The following is a 20,824-nucleotide window of genomic DNA, read 5'->3' as shown; positions in this document are numbered from 1 at the left end:
AGCAGGCATGGACAGGGATGTTACCTATCTTTCACGGCACATTGGGTGAGAACCAAGTACTTGCGGGCAATCTGCTAGTGGTACACCAATGTCCAATTGTACTAGGCAAATTTCCCTGCCCCAGCTGCTGGACCGTCAAAAGAAGTTCACTTCCAGCCACCCACATGTCCAGCGGTTGAATGCTAGCTTGGCTAAATTTCTAGCACTTCAACTGCTGCCTTTTCAGTTGTTAGACTCAGGAAGGTAATGTCCATGCCTCGCTGGACAGGGAGGTCAGTGGTAAGGTACATATTACTGGTGACTCATGGTCCAGCAAGCATGGACAGGGATGTTACCTATCTTTCACAGCGCATTGGGTGACTCTTCTGGAAGCTGGGAAGGATGCATGACAAGGTGCAGTAGTGTTGGAGGTTGTTCCACCACCATGCTTCAAAATGTTACTACTGGTGATTGTGACACACCTCTCTGCTCCATCCCCTCCTCTTCTCCTTCTTCCATGGCCTCTTCCTGTGCTTTGTCCTCTGAACCAGCGGTGCTCCGTATGCATTCAAGGGGCTACACAAGTAGGCAGGCAAAAATATGCCATGCCGTGCTTGCGCTGGTGTGCTTGGGGGACCATAACCACACTGGGACAGAGCCTGTGTGGCTCACATCCATAACTTGGTGGTGCAGTGGTTCTTGAGCAGGTACCCGGGCTTACAGGATGTCCTGAGGCAGGCCAGGAAAGTCTGTGTGCATTTCCGCCATTTATATAATGCCAGTGCTCGGCTGGCTGACTTCCAAAAGGAATTGAACCTTCCCAGGATCCGCCTAATCTGTGACATCCCCACCAGGTGGAACTTAACGTTGGCCATGCTGCAGAGGCTGCACATGCAGCAGAGGGCCATCAATGAGTACCTGTATGACTATGGCACCAGGACAGGGTCAGAGGAGCTAATTTTTTTCCCCAAGCCAGTGGGCCATGATCAGGGATGCATGCACTGTCCTGTCACCATTTGAGGAGGCCACGAGGATGGTGAGCAGTGACAGTGCATGCATCATTGAACCTCTTGTCCACCTGTTGGAGCCCAGGCTGCGTGGAATAATGGACAGGACACTTGAAGCAGAACAGAGGCAGGAAGAGGAGGACTTCCTTGCCTCTCAAGGCCCCTTTTATCCAGACAGTGTTCCTGCTGTCCCGCCTATCACACAGGAAGAGGAGGAGGAGGACGAGGAGGATTGTGTCAGCATAGAGGTGGAGCCTGGCACTCAGCATCAGCAGCAGTCTTTTAGGGATCATTTACAGTCTCAAGAAACCCGTGGACTTGTACGTAGCTGGGAGGATGTGGCTGCGGATCATGTCGTCCTTAGTGACCCAGAGGACTCTGGACCGAATGTCTCAGCTAACCTATGCTGCATGGCCTCTCTGATCCTGCAAAGCCTGCGGAAGGATCCTCGTATTCAGCGGATCAAGGAGAGGGATCATTACTGGCTGGCAACTCTCCTTGATCCACGGTACAAGGGTAAGGTTGCCGACCTTATCTTGCCATCACAGAGGGAGCAGAGGATGAAACATCTTCGGGAGGCTTTGCAGAAAGGTCTGTGCAACGCGTTCCCAGAGACTTAGAGGTTACAAACTCCTGGTCCTGGACAACATGTTGCTGAGGCATCGGTCAGTCACAGAAGGAGCGGTGGAGAAGGTGGCCGTCTGACCAATGCATTCAGACTATTTTTTAGTCCGCAGTCCCAAGGTATGATCAGTTCAAGCAACCATCGCCAGCGTCTGATATACATGGTGCAGGAATACCTAGGGGCAAGATCAGACTTGGACACCTTTCCCACCAAAAATCCTCTGGGTTACTGGGTCTTGAGGATGGATCACTGGCCAGAGCTTGCACAGTATGCAATTGAGTTACTGGCCTTTCCGACATCCAGCGTTCATTCATAAAGATGAATCAGTCTTGGATCACCATCAGCTACCAAGCACCTGAAGCTGATGTAACCTGAATATTTTTTTTTGAAATGTCATATCCCTTCAAGACTGCCTATGCTGATGCTGAGTGACTATCCTTTTATGCTGATTGACTATCCTCTTCCTCCTCAATGATCCTGCTGATAGCTTGGAAGAACATTTTTCATTCTGGACGCCACCACCAGTGGCTAAGGCCCAATTTTTCAGCCCCTGTTTAACAGGGGCATGTAACTAAAATTGTGATGCAATACTTTGCAGCAGGGCTCATTCCTGCGCTTCAACTAGATTATCTGTGAGGGGTTGCAGTGTCGTGGCACCAGCACCAGTTCCTAAGGCCCAATTTTTAAGCCCCTGTTTAACAGGGGCGTGTAATTACAATTTGTGATGCAATACTTTGCAGCAGGGCTCATTCCTGCTCTCTAACTAGAGTATCTGGGAGGTGTTGCAGTGTTGTGGCACCAGCACCAGTGCCTAAGGCCCAATTTTTCTGCCCCTGTTCAACAGGTGCATGTAATTACAATTCTTGATAAAATATTTCACAACAGGGTCCGTTCCAGCGCCCAACAAGAGTAACTGTGAGGACTAACAGTGTTATGGCACCTGCACCACCACCACCACCGCCAAAGGCCCATTTTTTCTACCACTGTTCAACAATGGCATGTAATTACAATTTTTGATCTAATAGTTCACAGCAGGGCGTTCCAGCGCCCACCAAGAGTCACTTTGGGCTTACAGTGTTGTGGCAACACCAACACCTTAGGTCCAAATTTCTGAAGATCATATAGGGCAGGCCGTACTGTCAAACATGCAACTTACAAACGTCTCCTACTTGCAAATGGAAGGAGACAATAGGAGGTGAGATGAAAAAAGACGGACGGAAAACACAGGGGTGATAACTCTTCCCCATGTTTTCCAAAAAGCTTAAAAATAAATTTTTTGATTGGAGCTACACTTTAAAAATGTACCAGTTCAAAATTACAAACAGATTCTACTTGCACCTCCTGTATACTGCTGTTCTGAGTATATAGAGCCAGGGGGCCTACCCTTTCCTTTTTTAAATTTGGGTATGGGGTTTCCCTTAATATCCGTACAAGATCCAAAGGGGCTGGTAATGGGCGTTGGGGTACCCCTGCCATTTTTGTCAATGATTTTCATCCATATTGCCGGAACCAGACATTACATTAAAACCGCAAGCAGTTTTAAATTACTTTTTTTCCGTTAGAAATTTCATTTTGTGCAGGGACTGTTATAAACACAGGAAACACGTGCCACTTCACAGGCATACTATAGACACCCCCAAGGCATGGGACAATATCTTGGATATTAGCCTTTAAAATTAGCACATTTGATTTTGAACGTTCCAGTCCCATAGACTTTAATGGGGTTCTAAAGTTTGCGCAAATTTTCGGTCCGTTCGCAGGTTCTGGTGTGAACCGAACCGGGGGGTGTTCGAGTCATCCCTAGTCATCTAGTTCTTAGGAGCAATTGTCTGCTATAATGCCTGTCTCCTGGTTCCAGAGTGGAAGTAGCTGTATTTTGGTGGAGTCACTCAGGCAGGCTGTCTGGTGGTTCCTCACACCACATGTCCTCACCCAAATAAAAGGTCGCTCCCAAACCCAATCTCCCACTTAATCAAAACACGCTCATACAACCCACAATCCTCATCAAAATCCCTCATCCAATGTATACATCTTCAGCCAACATAATCACCCCAACTGAACCGACATATCTTTACCCAGTCCAAATATTTTCACCAGGCCTACATATCTCTTTACCTAACTGAGATATCCTTGGCTAACGCAAATGTCCTTACCCAACTCAATCACCCTCATCCAAATCAAATGCTATGACACAATCTATACATCCCTGAAACGGGAAGTTCTGGGCCCCTCAAACACTTTGGCTGCACCTACTGATCTTAAGGAAACAATTTTAGTGGAATGATCAATTTTGGACTGTGTCCTCTTGGTGTTTTGCTCAGGTGCACCGTTCTTCCTATAATCACCCTTCATCTGTATGTTCTCTGTGTATTTCCAGGATATGACTGTGAGGTTGTGGTCTCTGGATCCAGATTTACAACACCCATTTATGAGCACATGAACCGGGAATCTTCTGAGTATGACAATGTAGCCCCGGAATCTTCTAGCAATATTCCTACAAAATGTATCACTCAGCATGTGGCCCTCACATCATCCATAAGAAAGCATAGGGCCCATGGAGCATCCAGCTGCGGTTGTCTGGTCCCTTCACTGCTCATGGTGTTGTTGGTGACGTGTGTCACTCTACAGTCAGTGCTGATATTTCTTCGAGTATCAGGTAAAAGACTCCTCAGGGGCGGGGCTGGTTGCACATACTGAGAACATTGACAGATACAATTGGTACAGAGGTTCTTAGTAGTTTAATATAAGACAGGAAGACAGGTGACTTTTCAATACATATGTGTCTGTGCAGCAATTTGTCATCTTTTTTACAATGGGTACAAGAACCGTATAACAGATTTTCACTGAATGGGATGACATAATAAATCCAGTATTTGCACAAATATTTACATTTTGCTGACATTTTGGATGGGGGTGTGGTATAAATAAGCCAGATCTGCTGGCAGTTTTACCTTCTGGAGTTCTTTTACACCAGACCGCATCATTACTAATGACCAGCGTGACCCCCCACTGTGCATAATGCATTATGTAGGAAGGCCAGTGTGGTGGCCTGAATTTATGGGAGGAGCCCGGAGGGTATTTAACCAGCCCGCTCGCCTGTGGTCTTTGTCGGTTTCCGGTGCGCGGCACTACGTCACTAGGCCGACTGCTCGTGTTTCGTTGCCGCTCGGACAAAACGTCTCTCTACTAGAATCTCGTGGTTTACGTTTCCCGTTCGTTTTTGTACAAACGTCGCCGGCTCGACTGCCGCAGGTAAGGGTCTCGATTGACCTTCCTGTACTATTTTTGAGTGTCGTTAAAACCTGAAATATCGAGTCGTTCGTTATGATACCGGGTTGTTATCACTCAAAACGCACTATTTTCGCAGCGCCCTTCATTTCACGGGCGTCATTTCGGTAGATATTGCTTGTAGGAAAAACTGCACTGTTTTAGTAACTTGTTATAGTCTCGTTGCCGTGTTCCACAGTCAAATCGTTGCCAGTGGTATCTCACGGCACAACGACTCGTACCTCTGCCATAGCTGGCTCACGCAGGTCATTTCATAATTTCACTCATTTCTGTCACGCACTGCGCTACGATTCGAATCCAGTCGCATCCCTAAATGCGGCGATTCGTTCCCGTGTGCCCCTAGTTGCTCGGCCTCATTTCGGTACATGCTCCAGAGCCCGCTCGTTGCTAATCGACCCGGGTCTCTGTCATGGGAGTCATTTCACCTCACCTATTACGTTCGAATCGAAACCAGTCGCTTTTCTCAAAACGCACAGGTTCGATCGACGTGTCCCAGTTGCGTTGGCCTCATTTCGGTACATGCTCTAGAGCCCGTTCGTTGGCGGTCGCAGGTTGCGTCCTCTCCGATTCGTAGCTCTATCATGGGAAACATTTCATTGTCACGTAGTACGTTCAGTTCGAATCCGGTCGCATCCCCGTGCATCGATTCGTCCGAACGGCCCCAGGTATTTTCGGCCTCATTTCAGTACATGCTCCAGAGTCCCGTTCGTTGTCAGTCGCAGGTTGCGGCGCACCGATTCGTGCCTCTGTCATGGGAAATAATTTCACTGTCACGTATCACGTTCCGATACGAATCCAGTCGCATCTGCGTTGCACCAATTCATCCCGGCGTGCCCCAGGTATTTTTTTGGCCTCATTTCAGTACATGCTCCAGAGTCCCGTTCGTTGTCACTCGCAATCGCGGCACGACCGGTTCGGGCCGCTGTCATGGCAAACTTTGTCACTCATTTCACTGTCACTTACCGCGCTCCGATTCGAATCTAGTCGCATCCGTGATGCACCGATTCGTTTCGATGTGCCCCAGTTGGTCACGGCCTCATTTCAGTACATGCTCCAGAGTCAGGATTCATTATCGGTCGCAGTTTTCGGTTCTCTGATTCATGACTCTGTCATGGGAATTCATTTCACTGTCACGTATCACGCTCCAATACGAATCCAGTCGCATCGTGCGCTAATTCGTCTCGGCGCGCCCCAGGTGTTTCAGCCACATTTCAGTACATGCTTCAGAGCATGCACGATTAATGGATAGTCGCAACAGCGGCATGATCGATTCGTGCCTCTGTCATGGCAATCAAAATAATTTCACCACCACGTACCGCGCTTCGTTTCGAATCCAATTGCATACATGCACCGATTCGTTACGGCGTGCCCCAGTGCTTTAGCCTCATTTCAGTGCATGCTCCAGAGTCCGGTTCATCTTCAGTCACAGTCACGGCATGACCGGCTTATGCCTCTATCATAACAGGTTTTTTTTTTTTTTTCCCATTAAATTGACCGTCATATACCATGCCCCGATTCGAGTCGGTCGCATCTGACATACACCGATTCGTTCCGGCGTGCTCCAGTTGTTTTCATTCGTACGACCGATTCATATCGGATTCATTCCATACACATCATAGAAACAATGTCTTGCAAAATCGCTGCTAGCGCGCACCTAAGCATACACTCCCTGCAATCATTGCAAACACATTCCCAGGCACAGACTTCTCGCAATCGGTGCAAGCATGCATTCAAGCATAGACTTCTTGCAATCGTTGCAAACATGCATCCAAGCATAGACTTCTTGCAAATCGTTGCAAGCACACATTCAAGCATGGACGTCTTGCAGTCGTTGCAAGTTCGCATTCAAGTGTAGACTTCTGGCAACAGTTGCAAGCACGCATTCAAGCATAGACGCCTTGCAGTCGTTACAAGTACGCACACAAGCGTAGACTTCTTGCAATCGTTGCAAACACGCATCCAAGCGTAGATTTCTTGCAATCGTTGCAAGCACGCATCCAAACATAAACTTTCATGCAATCATTGCAAGCAAGCAGTCAGGCATGGACATCTTGCAGTTGGTGCAAGTACGCATACAAGCGTACACTTCTTGCATTTGTTGCGAACACGCATCCAAGCGTAGACTTCTTGCAGTCATTGCAAGCACGCATCCAAGCGTAGGCTTCTTGTAATCATTGCAAGCACGCACCCAAACATAGACTTCTTGCAATCGTTGCAAGCACGCATTCAAGCATGGACGTCTTACAGTCGTTGCAAGTACGCATACAAGCGTAGACTTCTTGCAATCGTTGCAAGCACGAATCCAAGCATAGACTTCTTGCAAATCGTTGCAAGCACGCATTAAGCATTAACTTCTTGCAATCGTTGCAAGCACGCATTCAAGCATGGACGTCTTGCAGTCATTGCAAGTACGCATACAAGCATAGACTTCTTGCACTCATTGCAAACACGCATCCAAGTGTAGACTTCTTGCAATCATTGCAAACACACGTCCAAGTGTAGACTTCTTGCAGTCATTGCAAGCACCCATCCAAGCGTAGACTTCTTGCAATCGTTGCAAGCACACATTCAGGCATAGACCTCTTGCAGTCATTGCAAACACGCATTGGAGCATAAGACCTCTTGCAATCATTGCAAGCAGATGTCCAGGCACAAACTTATTGCAATCATTGCTAGCAGTCAGTTCTGGCTGGCTCAATAGATTGCTTTAGGAAAAGCCTGGATACTTTCCTAAAGGTACATTATAACGGGGTACTTATATTTATAGGTAAAGTTGATCCAGGGAAAATCCGATTGCCTCTCGAGGGATCAGGAAGGAATTTTTCCCCTGTTGTAGCAAATTGGGCTATGCTCTGCTGGGGTTTTTGCCTTCCTCTGGATCAGCTGTGGGTGTAGAATTGGGTGTGTCGGGTTGTGCAGTATTTTATTTGTTTGATTCGTGGTTAGGACTGGATGCACTTCTGTCTTTTCCGACCTGGCTACCCATGTATCTTACCATAACTCCTTGCAATTGTTGCAGGCACGCATCCTGGCATAACTCCTTGCAATCATTGCAGGCACGCATCCTAGCATAACATCTTGCAATCATGGCAAGCACGCATCCTGGTGCGACTCCTTGCAATCGTTGCAGGCACGCATCCTAGCATATCATCTTGCAATCGTTGCAAGCACGTATCTTGGCATAACATCTTGCAATCGTTGCAAGCACGCATCCAAACACATGTTCAAGCACAACTCCTGCAGTCTTTGCAAAGCACATGCGGTAACACGAATTTCTCATAGTCACTACCAACACATCTCCAGTGACAAACTCCCGCGCAATTGTCGCAAGTACACGTTTAAACACTACTTTTGCAATCATGCAAAGGCTCGCGACTTAGCATAACTTCTTGCAATCATTCTTTTGCAAGCACATTCTCAGTGGCACACAAACTGGCTACACGTCGTGTTCAGCAGCACTTAATTGACCACTTGTCTCCTGTGGCTTTTCTTACAAGCCACTCACCGTTTCCTGTCTGTCTGTCTCTCCCTTAGGACAGTTGAGTGCAACTTCCATCCTGCACCAGGATCATATTGACACACGCAACTGGCTTCTTCCTGTAACACGCTCAGGCTATACCTAGCCAGCGTTCAGCATTTCTTATCCTTACAGGGCCCGGAGAGCCATCCGTCTTTACGGCCCATACAGCAAGATCCCCACTACGAGGCATCCAGAGGCATCGCCCATAGCCAACGGCAAACGACGCCCATCACAACTGCCATCTTTACGGACATATAAAAATCCTTGCATATTCCCCAGTCTAGTCATCCAAGCGGCCATCTACCTGGCCCTTTGTGGTTTTCCATGGCCTAGCCAATTTATTGTTGGTAGCACTGGCAGCCAGGTTCTACACAGACACTACCTGACGCACGTTCAAATCGGCAATAAGGGCCATTTCCCAGGGTCGATCTTTATGTCACGCCTCCTGGTCCTCCTCTCACGGACACAGGACCCTTCTCAGATCCTTAATTTAGATGCCGTGGCAATAGCAGACCTATCTATGTCGGAAGGTTCCTTACTGCATGGATTGGTGTAGCGATGTTTAGACCATCTACGATGCCCCTGTCACCCCTGGTAGTGACGGATGCCACAGCCCCCACAGGCTCGCTGCAATTTTTGGCCACCACTGGTTACAGAACCATGTCATCAGGGATACTCCTAAACCCCGGGTTTACCTGGACTTCCTCCCTCTTCAAGCTATACCCGGTCATGACAGCCTCTCGAATCTGGGGTTATGTCAGGACAGGACAGGCTGTGGCTTTCACCACCGACAACTGGGCCGAGGCTCACCTTGTTGATGAAGCCAGGTCTGGACCGCTCTCGGTTGGGTCCTTCCTGCGCAGACTGCTGCAGTTATCTTGGGGGCACCAGTTTAAAGTCCATTGTATGGGCATTCTAGGCCTTCAGCAATCCCGCAGGCCAAGTCCGGCATAGTCGTCACTTGGCTCGCTACCAACACCATTTCATCCTCCACCTTGCAGTGTCTAAAACCCAGCAATCTGGCTCCAGGATAGACGTCCATTTCTATAGAATAGGCAGTGCTTGGTGTCAAGTAACCATACTCGACTACCTACTGTCACTCCTACCGGAACGCCTAAACTCCAGTTCCCTATTGCCTTTTCGTGCTAACACTTGTGTACCTGCCAGTTTCCCAAACACATGGGGTTCTTCTACGCAGCCTACACCTCAACCCCGGTCCATACCGTGGTCACTCTTTAGTATTTGAGCACCCTTGGCAGCATGTTGGCATGGGTCCCAAGTCACGTCATTGAGAGTCTAAGCAGTTGGAACCCTGCCTACCTCGCCCGGTACATCCCCAATCCTCGGATGGAAATGGCACAAGCATTCACCAAACTTGCTCAACTAATTAAGCTAAAACTAATAAAACTACACCCCTACCTGAATGTTTTTGCCCCCTTATTTTGGTATACCGACCATGAGACCAGGGCACACTTCAGGTCCATTTCATGTTGTTAATCTTATGGTAAAGTCTATTTGTTTATATCCGTATCGGCCATAGGGCTTTGACCATAAGTAGGAAGGCCAGTGTGGTGGCCTGAATTTATGGGAGGAGCCCGGAGGGTATTTAACCAGCCCGCTCGCATGTGGTCTTTGTCGGTTTCCAGTGCGCGGCACCCACCCTCCCATCCCCTTTTCAGGGCATTTCTCAAATTCATTTCTCTTCACAAATATTAATTTCTAATCTAGGGTATGCCCCCTTATTTTGGTATACCGACCATGAGACCAGGGCACACTTCAGGTCCATTTCATGTTGTTAATCTTATGGTAAAGTCTATTTGTTTATATCCGTATCGGCCATAGGGCTTTGACCATAAATATATAAAGATTGGCAAGAGGCTGCACTCCTGCATACACATTATTACTGAATATGTTTACTGCTTGTCCGGAGTTCCTCCTAATGATGAATGTTTATTACAGGAAGAGAGAGAGATGTCAGGAGAGAGGATACTAGTAATAGTTCCCATCCCCCCGAGACATATCAGACTACACAAGGTACTCTGTCTCTTCATCATTACTGACTGTCTCTATTATTCCGTATTACAGGACGGTCTCTCCTGTATCCGGCTGTCTCTTCATCATTACTGACTGTCTCTATTATTCCATATTACAGGATGGTCTCTCCTGTATCCGGCTGTCTCTTCATCATTACTGACTGTCTCTATTATTCCATATCACAGGACAGTCTCTCCTGTATCTGGCCGTCTCTTCATCATTACTGACTGTCTCTATTATTCCATATTACAGGACAGTCTCTCCTGTGTCTGGCTGTCTCTTCGTCATTACTGATTGTCTCTATTATTCCATATCACAGGATGGTCTCTCCTGTGTCCGGCTGTCTCTCTATCTTTACTGACTGTCTCTATTATTCCATATTACAGGAAGGTGCCTTAGATGTCCGGATCTTTGGATCACCATCCATGATAAATGTTATTTCTTCTCTGAGGACAAGAAGATATGGTCACTTAGTGATAGAGACTGTGAGAAGCATGGCTCCAGACTGGCCCAGGTGAAGGAGAAGACCATACAGGTCAGTGTTGGGGTCACTAGGTTGGGTGTGGGGTGGACAGTATCTGGTGGCACTCATAAGACATCCCGGAAGGTGATAGTAATAATATGTTGTGTATTGTGTTATCCAGAGTCTGGTGAACGTCACAGGAAAAGGATTCTGGGTCGGATTGACCCAATTTAACATCCAAGGTGGAGTGTGGACAGGAATATGGCCAGATGGCAGCACGGAGTAAGTTTTCGGGGAACTTTTTTTTTTCTCAAACAGAAAACCCCCCAACTCTTCAGTAGAAGTATCTCTGTATGATGTCCGGCTTCCACCTCCCTCCTCTTACTCCACAAAGATTTGTACACAATCTGTTTGGATAACAGAATATTTTTTTGTCTTTACTGAACCCCAGTATAAATAAGTAAATAATAGGTAAGTCACCCCTACTTTGACAGCTCTTTGGCCCAATTCACACCGGCACCAAGCATCGATTTTTGGTGTGTTGTTTTGCCGTGTTTGTCACACTGCAGAACAAGGAAACCCTTTTTTCTTGATCATACATCACGGGACACAGGAGCTTCATTACATAGTGGGTTATATAGGCACCTCTGGTGATTGGACACTGGTTGACCCTAATTAAGGAGAATTCCTCCCCTATATAACCCCTCCCATTTGGGAGGCAACTCAGTTTTTTCGCCAGTGTCTATGGTGATGGTCACGTAAAACTTTACCGATATTTGACTCCCAAGATGGTATGGTACCCGGGCCTATTCAGCCGAAGAAGCGAGGTTTTGCCTGTAAGTCCTCTCCATTGGAAGACTGGGCTCTGGGAAAACTAGACTTGGTGTACTGTTTATACAGAGCGCACGAAAGTTTCTGGCAGAGCTTTCTACATGGCCCAGGTGGGAGGTTCTTCCGAGAAGGAACCCCAGATATACCTGAAGGTTGGCTAACTATACCCGCCGTGATGGGTGAAGGCTGGAATTTGTCTGGTTCAGCAATTCCTGCGCCGGGGACAGGTAAGGGAAGTTATCCTGTATATTTAATATATGAATGGATTTCTTCATTGTGAGTAGTTGTATGTCTTACCTGGTTTCCACCACTAGAGGGAGTAAGAGCAGCCTGATGCATACTTACATGCCTTTCAATACACACGCTCAGTGAAAGCCTGTTTCTCCAGCTAACTCACGTCTCCATTGCAGTCCCTGCCACAAATAAGGTAAACAGGGGTCCCACGCAGTTCGGGGGTCCCACGCAGCTCCGTTTTGGGTTCTCCTCCCCCCCCTGGATTCCACGGTCCTCGTGCACGCGCGCGGGTGCGTACACGTGCGCCGGGCGCGCTCCCGGCCTAATGGAGGAGGGGGTGTGTGGTTGCGAGCTGTGCACGCCAGGCGGCAGTTTTTAAAAGCCCAGAGCATCAGGGGGCTGTAATTGGAGACACAGGAGCTGTGGGCAGTAAGCATCCGTGGGGATTGGATCCAGGCAAACCTTAAGACACCTACTCAGCATCAGGTTGTGCAATTTAAGCATATATATATTATTGTGAGACTTTAAGCGCAACAGTGATCGCACTTGTACTAGTACCTCTGCTTTGTAGCCTAGTACTATGTCTCCTCGTAAGAGGGTCTCAGGGGGAGGTAATAAGGGCACTGGTAAATCACCGCCTAGGTCCAGGGGTTCGAAAAGAGTGCCTGTAAGTTACCATCCCCCCCCCCTGCAAGACTGGAGCCAGCCTCTCAAGACGAGTCAGTGCACCTGTCAGGTTTGCAGCCTCTCCTAATGTGTCAGCCCCGGTTTATGTCACTGAGATACTCCCTTAGGGCTACATTTGAGGGTTTTGAAGAGAAAATAATGAATTTTATTACTGCTTCCCTCAAATATAGCATGAAAAGGGGTAGATCCCCTCCCTCTGCTGAAATCCCTCTCTCAGATGAATCTTCTGAAAATGAGGAGAGATCCCTATCTTAGGATGGGGATCATGAGCAGTCGGATGAATCAGAGGAAGAGGAGATAGTCCCCTCCTCCCAGGTGCTCAGAAAGCAGGTGCAATATTATACTGAATTGGTGCGTACCACATTCAGAATGCCTGCTGCTGAAGTTGCTACATCCTCTGTTTCTTCCCTGGGAGTCAGGAAAGCCCCACAGACTGCCTATTCCTTTCCAATCCATCCCTTAATGGATGAATTGTTGTATAAGGATTGGGGACATCCCAATAAACTGTTTGCTCCTCCTAAAAAGGTTTTCTTTGCATTTTCCTCTGGAGGAAAGTTTCACCAAGAAGTGGGGGGTCCCATCTGTTGATGCGGTTGTTTCTTGCGTGAATGAAACCTGACTTGTCCTTTGGATATTGCGCAGGTATTTAAAGGATCCAACTGATAAAAAGCTGGAAACCTTATTAAAAGCCTCCTTTTCCATGACTGGCGCTGTGGTGCAACCTACAGTCGCAGCCGTGGGGTTGTGTCGGTTCCTCAAGGAACAGGTTAAGCAGATGCTTGGGATCCTTCCCAGTGAGGAAGTAAAAAATTATGCAGAACTGCCTCATATTCTGTGCTTTATGATTGATGCGATTTTGGATTCTGTCCAACAAGCATCACGTTTGTCCCTCTTGTTGGTATACAGGCGAAGGGCCCTATGGCTAAAAAATTAGGCAGCTGAGCTGTCATGCAAGAAGCATTTGATTGGGTTCCCGTTTAAAGGGGAACGTTTTGTTTGGAGAAAAATTCGTCCAAAATATCAGGGGGTAAAATCTACTCTCCTTCCAGTCAAAAAGAGCAAACGTCCGTCATTTAGGCGTGCTCTCTCTCCCGAAGCATCAAGCTCTAAACAGTGGCAATGGCCTTCTCAGCCCTCCTCTACTAGAAAGGCTCAAGGCAGAGCCCAGGGGCAGGAAAAGACTTGGGGGCGAAAGCCTGCCAAGCAAAAGCCCAAGAACTTCCTTGTGAAGGGGCGCCCCGCTCGGCAGAGTGGGGGGAAGGCTCCCGCAGTTTGCAGGAGTCTGGCGGAAAGAGATCCAGGACAAGTGGGTGATCTCTTCAGTATCTCTGGGCTATAAGCTAGAGTTTCAGGAGATTCCACCTTCTCGTTTCCTAAGGTCAAGGATCCCCAGGGATCCAGTAAAGCAAAAACCGCTATTCCTGGCCTTAGATCAGTTACTATCCCAGGGTGTGATAGTAGAGGTGAACCCGAAAGATCAGGGTTCGGGGTTTTACTCAAATCTCTTCTCCGTTCCAAAACCAAATGGAAGTGTCAGACCTATCCTGGATCTGAAAGATCTGAACCGGTTTTTACACATCCGGTCCTTCCGAATACAGTCAATCCGCACTGTGGTCTCCTCCCTGCAAGGGGGAGAATTCATGGCATCAATAGATATCAAGGATGCATATCTCCATGTGCCAATTTTTCCCGCACACCAAAAATTTCTAAGGTTCGCGGTAGAGCGGCGCCATTTTCAATTCATGGCCTTACCGTTCGGGCTTACTACAGCCCCTCGAGTCTTCACAAAGATTCTGGACCCTCTCTTAGCAAACTTAAGAGCTCAGGGTATAGCCGTCATGGCTTATCTAGACGACTTGCTTCTCATGGAGAAAAATGCAGCGTTCCTAATTCGCAGCGTCACCAAAACGCTAGAACATCTAGAACGCCTAGGTTGGATCATAAACCTAGAAAAGTCGTCCCTACAACCGACTACCAGGTTGGAATACCTAGGTATGATCATCGACACCGCTCAGGGCAGGGTGTTTCTCCCAAGGCTAAAAGCCTTGGCCATTGGGGATCTGGTACGCCTGATTCCTGTCAGAAGATTTCCCCCATTCGGTTGTGCATGAGACTGTTAGGGAAGATGGTCGCCTCCTTCAAGGCCGTCCCATTCGCCCAGTTCCACTCAAGGCCTCTGCAAGGATGCATCCATGCGGCTTGGAACAGGAAGCCCCAATCTGGATCTTCCTATGCGTCTATCCCCAGGGACAGGCAAGAGTCTTGTCTGGTGGTTACAAACCAAGAATTTGCTGAAGGGCAAAACTTTTCTTCCTCTCTCATGGAAGATTATCACAACAGATGCCAGCCTGACAGGCTGGGGAGCTGTATTGGAGGAAACATGCTCGCAGGGGAAATGGTCTGTGACCGAGAATCTACTGCCCATAAACATCTTGGAGATCCGGGCAGTTTACATGGCGCTCATAGAGTGGTCTTACAGACTGCGAGGTTTCCCGGTTCGGGTTCAGTCCGACATTGCCACCGCAGTGGCTTATATCAATCACCAGGGCGGTACCAGAAGTCTGGTGGCCCAAAAAGAAGTGAATCGCATACTTGTCTGGGCAGAAAAGCATGTTCCGTGTCTTTCTGCAGTCTTCATCCCAGGAGTGGAGAATTGGCAGGCGGATTTCCTCAGCCGCCGGCAGTTGTGCCCAGGAGAATGGGCTCTGCACCCCGACGTGTTTCAGAACATATGTCACAAGTGGGGCACTCCAGACGCAGATCTGTTTGCATCCAGGTTCAACAGGAAACTGGACAAGTTTTTATCTAGGACAAGAGATGCACTTGCTCAGGGGTCAGATGCTCTGACAGTTCCCTGGGATCAGTACAATCTGATCTATGCCTTCCCCCCAAGCCCGCTGCTATCGCGGTTCCTGGGAAGAGTCAAGTGGGAGACAAAGTTGGTCCTTTTGGTGGCCCCGGCTTGACCCAGGTGACCATGGTATGCAGAAATCATGAAGTTGGCAGTAGGCAGGCCATGGATCCTCCCTCTCCGGCCAGATCTGCTCTCACAGGGTCCAATCTACCATCCTGCTTTACGCAGTCTGAATTTGACGGTTTGGCTGCTGAGACCCACATTCTGAGAGACCGTGGCCTTTCGGGGCCAATCCTTTATACTCTGGTCAATGCCAGAAAGCCGGCCTCCAGGCTTATTTATTACAAGATCTGGAGGACTTATGTCTCCTGGTGTGAACTCAGGAAATGGCATCCTATAAAATATATCATTAACAGAATCTTGGCCTTTCTCCAGTCAGGCCTAGAAATGAATTTGGCCATAAGCACTATCAAAGTGCAGATTTCGGCCCTGTCAGTATTTTTTCAAAAGCCGCATGCATCACAATCTCTAGTACGGGCTTTATCCAGGGGGCTATGCGGACAAATCCGTCAGTTAAACCTTCGGTATGCCCATGGGATCTGAATTTGGTTCTCTCGGCCTTACAGGGGCAACCATTTGAACCTTTGCATCTGGCTTCTTTAGTTCTCCTGACTAAAAAGCTGGTCTTCTTAGTAGCCATATCTACGGCTAGAAGAGTATCAGAGTTGGCAGCTCTTTCCAGTAAAGAGCCGTATTTAATTATCCATAAGGACCGGGTGGTCATGCGTCCCAACAGGTTCTTTCTACCTAAAGTGGTTTCGGGTTTCCATTTGAATCAGGATGTAATCCTGCCATCCTTTTTTCCGGACCCTCAGTCCACAGAGGAAGAATCTTTACACACTTTGGATGTGGTTAGAGCAATCAGTGTTTATCTTCAAGCAACTTCTCAGATAAGGAAAACTGATTGTTTATTTATTCTGCCGGAAGGCCCTAGAAAGGGCCAGGCGGCGTCAAAATCCACTCTCTCAAGGTGGATCAGACAAGTTATTTCTCAGGCCTATGGTTTAAAGGCGAAGATTCCTCCTTTTCAGGTGAAAGCGCACTCTACTAGGGCTGTTAGTGCTTCTTGGGCAGTGCATCACCAGGCCTCCCTGGCTCAGATCTGTAAGGCTGCGACTTGGTCATCAGTCCACACATTCACCAGATTTTATCAGGTGGATGTCAGAGGGCAAGAGGATATCGCCTTCGGGCGTAGTGTACTGCAGGTGCAGTTTAGGTCCTCCGGTCCCTGGCGGTCTATATTTATGATCTGTGTCTCCCTCCCCTCAATCTGAGCATTGCTATGGGACATCCCACTATGTAATGAAGCTCCTGTGTCCCGTGATGTATGATCAAGAAAATAGGATTTTTATATACAGCTTACCTGTAAAATCCTTTTCTTGAGAGTACATCACGGGACACAGGGCTCCCGCCCCTCTTGGGTTTTACGTGATTCCTTATTGCTTTGCTACAAAACTGAGTTGCCTCCCAAATGGGAGGGGTTATATAGGGGAGGAATTCTCCTTAATTAGGGTCAACCAGTGTCCAATCACCAGAGGTGCCTATATAACCCACTATGTAATGAAGCTCCTGTGTCCCGTGATGTACTCTCAAGAAAAGGATTTTACAGGTAAGCTGTATATAAAAATCCTATTATTCGAATCGGCTTCCCTATGCCCAGCAAAGAAGCCCAAGTACATTTTTTTTGCAAGTGAGCCAAGTGCATTTTGCATTCCACATTTTGCCTTGTTTTTTTCATGCATTTTGTTGCAAGTGAAACATGCAACAAAATGCAGATCTGCTCCCTGTGTTCGGGATGCCATTATGAAATAACATCACCACAAGCATGTTGTTTGTTTTGCTGCATTTTTAGTGTGTTTCTAAAAACACAGGCTGCAGAAATTCATTACTCTGTCCAGGAGTTTAGAATGCCCAGAGGTGAATGTCAGCCTTATTGTCACTTTCATGGCGCGAAGGCAGTTCTGTGTCTTAGCCCCCGTACACACGGTCGGACATTCCGACAACAAAATCCATCGGCTTTTTCGTGGTCGGACAAAGTTGTCGGAAAATCTGATCGTTCGGAACGTGATGACGTTCATTCATTACGACGGGACTACGTTGAGGCTAGTAGCCAATAGCTTTGGTCTCATAATTTGATCTGAGCATGCGTGGCACTTTGTCCGATACAAATTCCCTACAAACAATCGGAAAAAGTCAGTTCGGATTTTGTTGTCAGAAAATTTGAGATCCTGCTCTCAGTATTTTTCTGTCGGAATTTCCAACGGAAAAAGTCCGATAGAGCCCACACACGACCAATATAATCAGATTGGATCTTTTCCGTCTGAATTTCCGACAGTGTGTACAAGGTATAAGTGTTTTCAGGGTTTGGACTTGGCCCCTTAGTTCCAGGGAAGGGAACTCTTAGCCCTTGTACACACGGTATGACATTCCGACAAGAAAAACCATCAGATTTTGTCCGACGGATTTTGTCCGAAGCTTGTGTTGCATACACACGGTCAGTCAAAGTTGTCGGAAAATCCGATTGTACGTAACGTGATGAGGTTATTTCATTACGATGGGACTATGTTCAGGCTAGTAGCCAATAGCTTTGGTCAAAGAATTTGATCTGAGCATGCGTGGCACTTTGTCCGATCGGAATTCTCTACACACAATCGGACAAAGTCCGATTGGATCATGTTGTTGGAAAGTTTTATAGCCCAGCTCTAAAACTTTGTCCGTCGGATATTCCGACGGAAACAGTCCGATGGAGCCCACACACAGTCGGATTATCCGACAACACGGTTCGATCGGACATTTTCCGTTGGAATGTCCATCCATGTGTACAAAGGCTTAAGGTGTCAGCATACCAAGACATTTTGGAAAATTGAATTCCCCCAACTTTGTGGTAACAGTTTGGGGACGACCCCTTCTTGTTCCACCATGACTGCGCACCAGTGCCCAAAGCAAGGTCCATAAAGACATGGGTGAGCGAGTTTTGGGGTGAAGGAACTTGACTGGCCTGCATAGAGTCCCGACCTCAACCCGATAAAAAACACCTTTGGGATGAATTAGAGTGGATTCTGTGAGCCAGGCCTTCTGATCCAACAACAGTACCTAACCTCACAAATGCGCTTCTGGAAGAATGGTCAAATATTCCCATAGACACCCTCCTAAATCTCGTGGACGGCCTTCCCAGAAGAGTTGAAGCTGTTATAGCTGCAAAGGGTGGGCCAACTCATTATTGAACCCTACGGACTAAGACGGACTAATGTCGCGTACACATGACCTGACTTTTCGACATCAAAGGTCCGACGGAACGATTCGATCGTGTGTGGGCTGCAGCAGACTTTTGATTTGCAAAAATCTGACAGACTTTAGAAATGGAACATGTTTCAAATTTTTCCGCCGGAACTCCACCGGACCCAGTTCCTACCGAGAAATCCACTCGTGTGTATGCTAGTCTGACGGCCAAAAACCGACGTGAGGGCAGCTATTGGCTACTGGCTATGAACTTCCTTATTCTAGTCTGGTCATACGTCATCACGTTCGAATCCGTCGGACTTTGGTGTGATTGTGTGTGGCCAAGTCTGTTCATTCGGAAAGTCCGTCAGAACTCCGCCGAAAGTCCGTCGGACCTAGTTCCTCGAAAAGTCTGGTCGTGTGTAGGCGGCATAAGACTTTGGTTTATGTGCGTGTAAAGGCACATGAGCCAAAATGTACCAAAACTTTTGACAATATAGTGTAAGTAGAGGTCCCTAGACATATTTTGCTTCATGGTCTTCTCTATCTCTCCATCACCCATTACTGCTCATCTACAAGGACTGCGGAAATTCCCTCATCTTATGTTATCTCTTCTCTAGAACCCTCCCTTACCACGAAGGGACTGGAAGCTGTGCCAAGCTCGGATCTCATCTGACACTGTGGAACTGTTATGAAGAACTGAACTACGTCTGTGAGAGGAATGTTGTGTGACCGCACGGACCTGAAAAATGCTGTCTGGATGTTCTGGTCATTGTGCCATTATTCTGAATTGTAAATAAAATACTAATGAATTCATATATGTGTTTTTCTCCTTTGTGTTTATTTCTGTATAGACTGATTCTTGTAAGATTAAAGGATAATGACACATTTCTCACACTATCCTCAGCTGTCTCCTCAGAGGCGGGAATGTTTGCAAAAGGGAATGGAGCTCCTTGGGGGAGGGTGGATAGGAGGGGAGAGCAGATCTGAGGAGGGGAAAGGAGAAGAGGGGGGTTCAAGAGAGAATGTTAAAGAGGGGGAGCATGGGTGTAGCATAAGGGGTTGCAGGGGTCACAATCGCAACCCCGCCCCTAGTTCCAGGGGTCCCCTGCAGCCTCCCCGTCATATTATCATATCCTCCACTAAATCCAGCTCCGATCTACCCTAGGGCCCCACAGCCACGCTCCAGTACTGGGCTTCTACTTTGCCTTCCACAGTCCACACCACTCTGTTTCCATTGGCTGGGGAGAAGCTGTGCGCCATTTCCTGAGCGGAGAGGAGCGCTAGGTGAGAACAGCCCAGAATGGGGAAGTGTCTGTGCTGGCAACATGGAATGGTAACAGAGTTCAATGAGGCAAGAGGAGGAGAGTGCCGTTCCGTAGCCACAATGTCCGACTGTTGTCACTTGTGAGGTATGACACCACTCAGTGTCTTCTAGTCACCAGCTGGGATTCTCTGTACCCCCCCACCCAGGGATGTCTACTCACCCCACTTCCCTGACAACTGGGCAAAAGACACACACCTCCGGGAGGTGACCTTCCCCCAACACCTGCCAACATGACAGAGAAACCTTCATAAATTGCTAAAACAAATCCCCTAATAACTCCTGAGGGGCCCCTAAAGGGCTGCAGGCTCCAGATTTCATGTCACATGGCTTTGCCCTCCCAGATCTAAGTTGCCCCCCCAAGTCCTCTGACCACTCCCTCCACCCTGCATGCTATGCCCGGCTGCTGAGCTCCTTTCCCATTACAGCACTCTATACTGTTCCTCCTCCACTGGACTGAAATCACATTCCTTTACAACACAGCCAGTCAGTCATGATTTGCACAGTGTGTATCTGCCTACTGCAACTACACTGCCGTTCTGACCTTACACCCTGTTAAACTCTGACAGACTGTATACAGTGTTGGGATGGGAAAGGAGCTCTGCCAAGTGCCCTGCCAGGGGTGATCCCTGTCCTCTGAATCTCCAGTGGTGATCCCTGTCCTCTGATTCTCCAGCGGTGATCCCTGTCCTCTGATTC

General features: G+C 47.9%; 1 protein-coding gene across 1 annotated transcript; it reads left to right on the top strand.

Annotated features, from left to right (window-relative positions):
* Positions 1–3,992: 3,992 nt before the first annotated feature.
* LOC143956867 (C-type lectin domain family 2 member B-like) lies at positions 3,993–19,586 on the top strand. Its single transcript, XM_077467029.1, has 5 exons — positions 3,993–4,267; positions 10,379–10,453; positions 10,840–10,988; positions 11,098–11,198; positions 19,422–19,586. Exons 1-5 carry the CDS (start codon positions 4,048–4,050, stop codon positions 19,531–19,533), a joined length of 657 nt encoding a protein of 218 aa, XP_077323155.1. The 5' UTR covers positions 3,993–4,047; the 3' UTR covers positions 19,534–19,586.
* Positions 19,587–20,824: the final 1,238 nt, after the last annotated feature.

This window comes from Lithobates pipiens, unplaced genomic scaffold (genome assembly GCF_037356315.1).
Source record: "Lithobates pipiens isolate NorthernLeopardFrog02 unplaced genomic scaffold, aLitPip1_a1.2 Scaffold_44, whole genome shotgun sequence".
NCBI classification, from domain to species: Eukaryota; Metazoa; Chordata; class Amphibia; order Anura; family Ranidae; genus Lithobates; species Lithobates pipiens.
The sequence above is the reverse complement of the archived record's forward strand: the minus strand, read 5'-3'. Positions and strand labels throughout refer to the sequence as shown.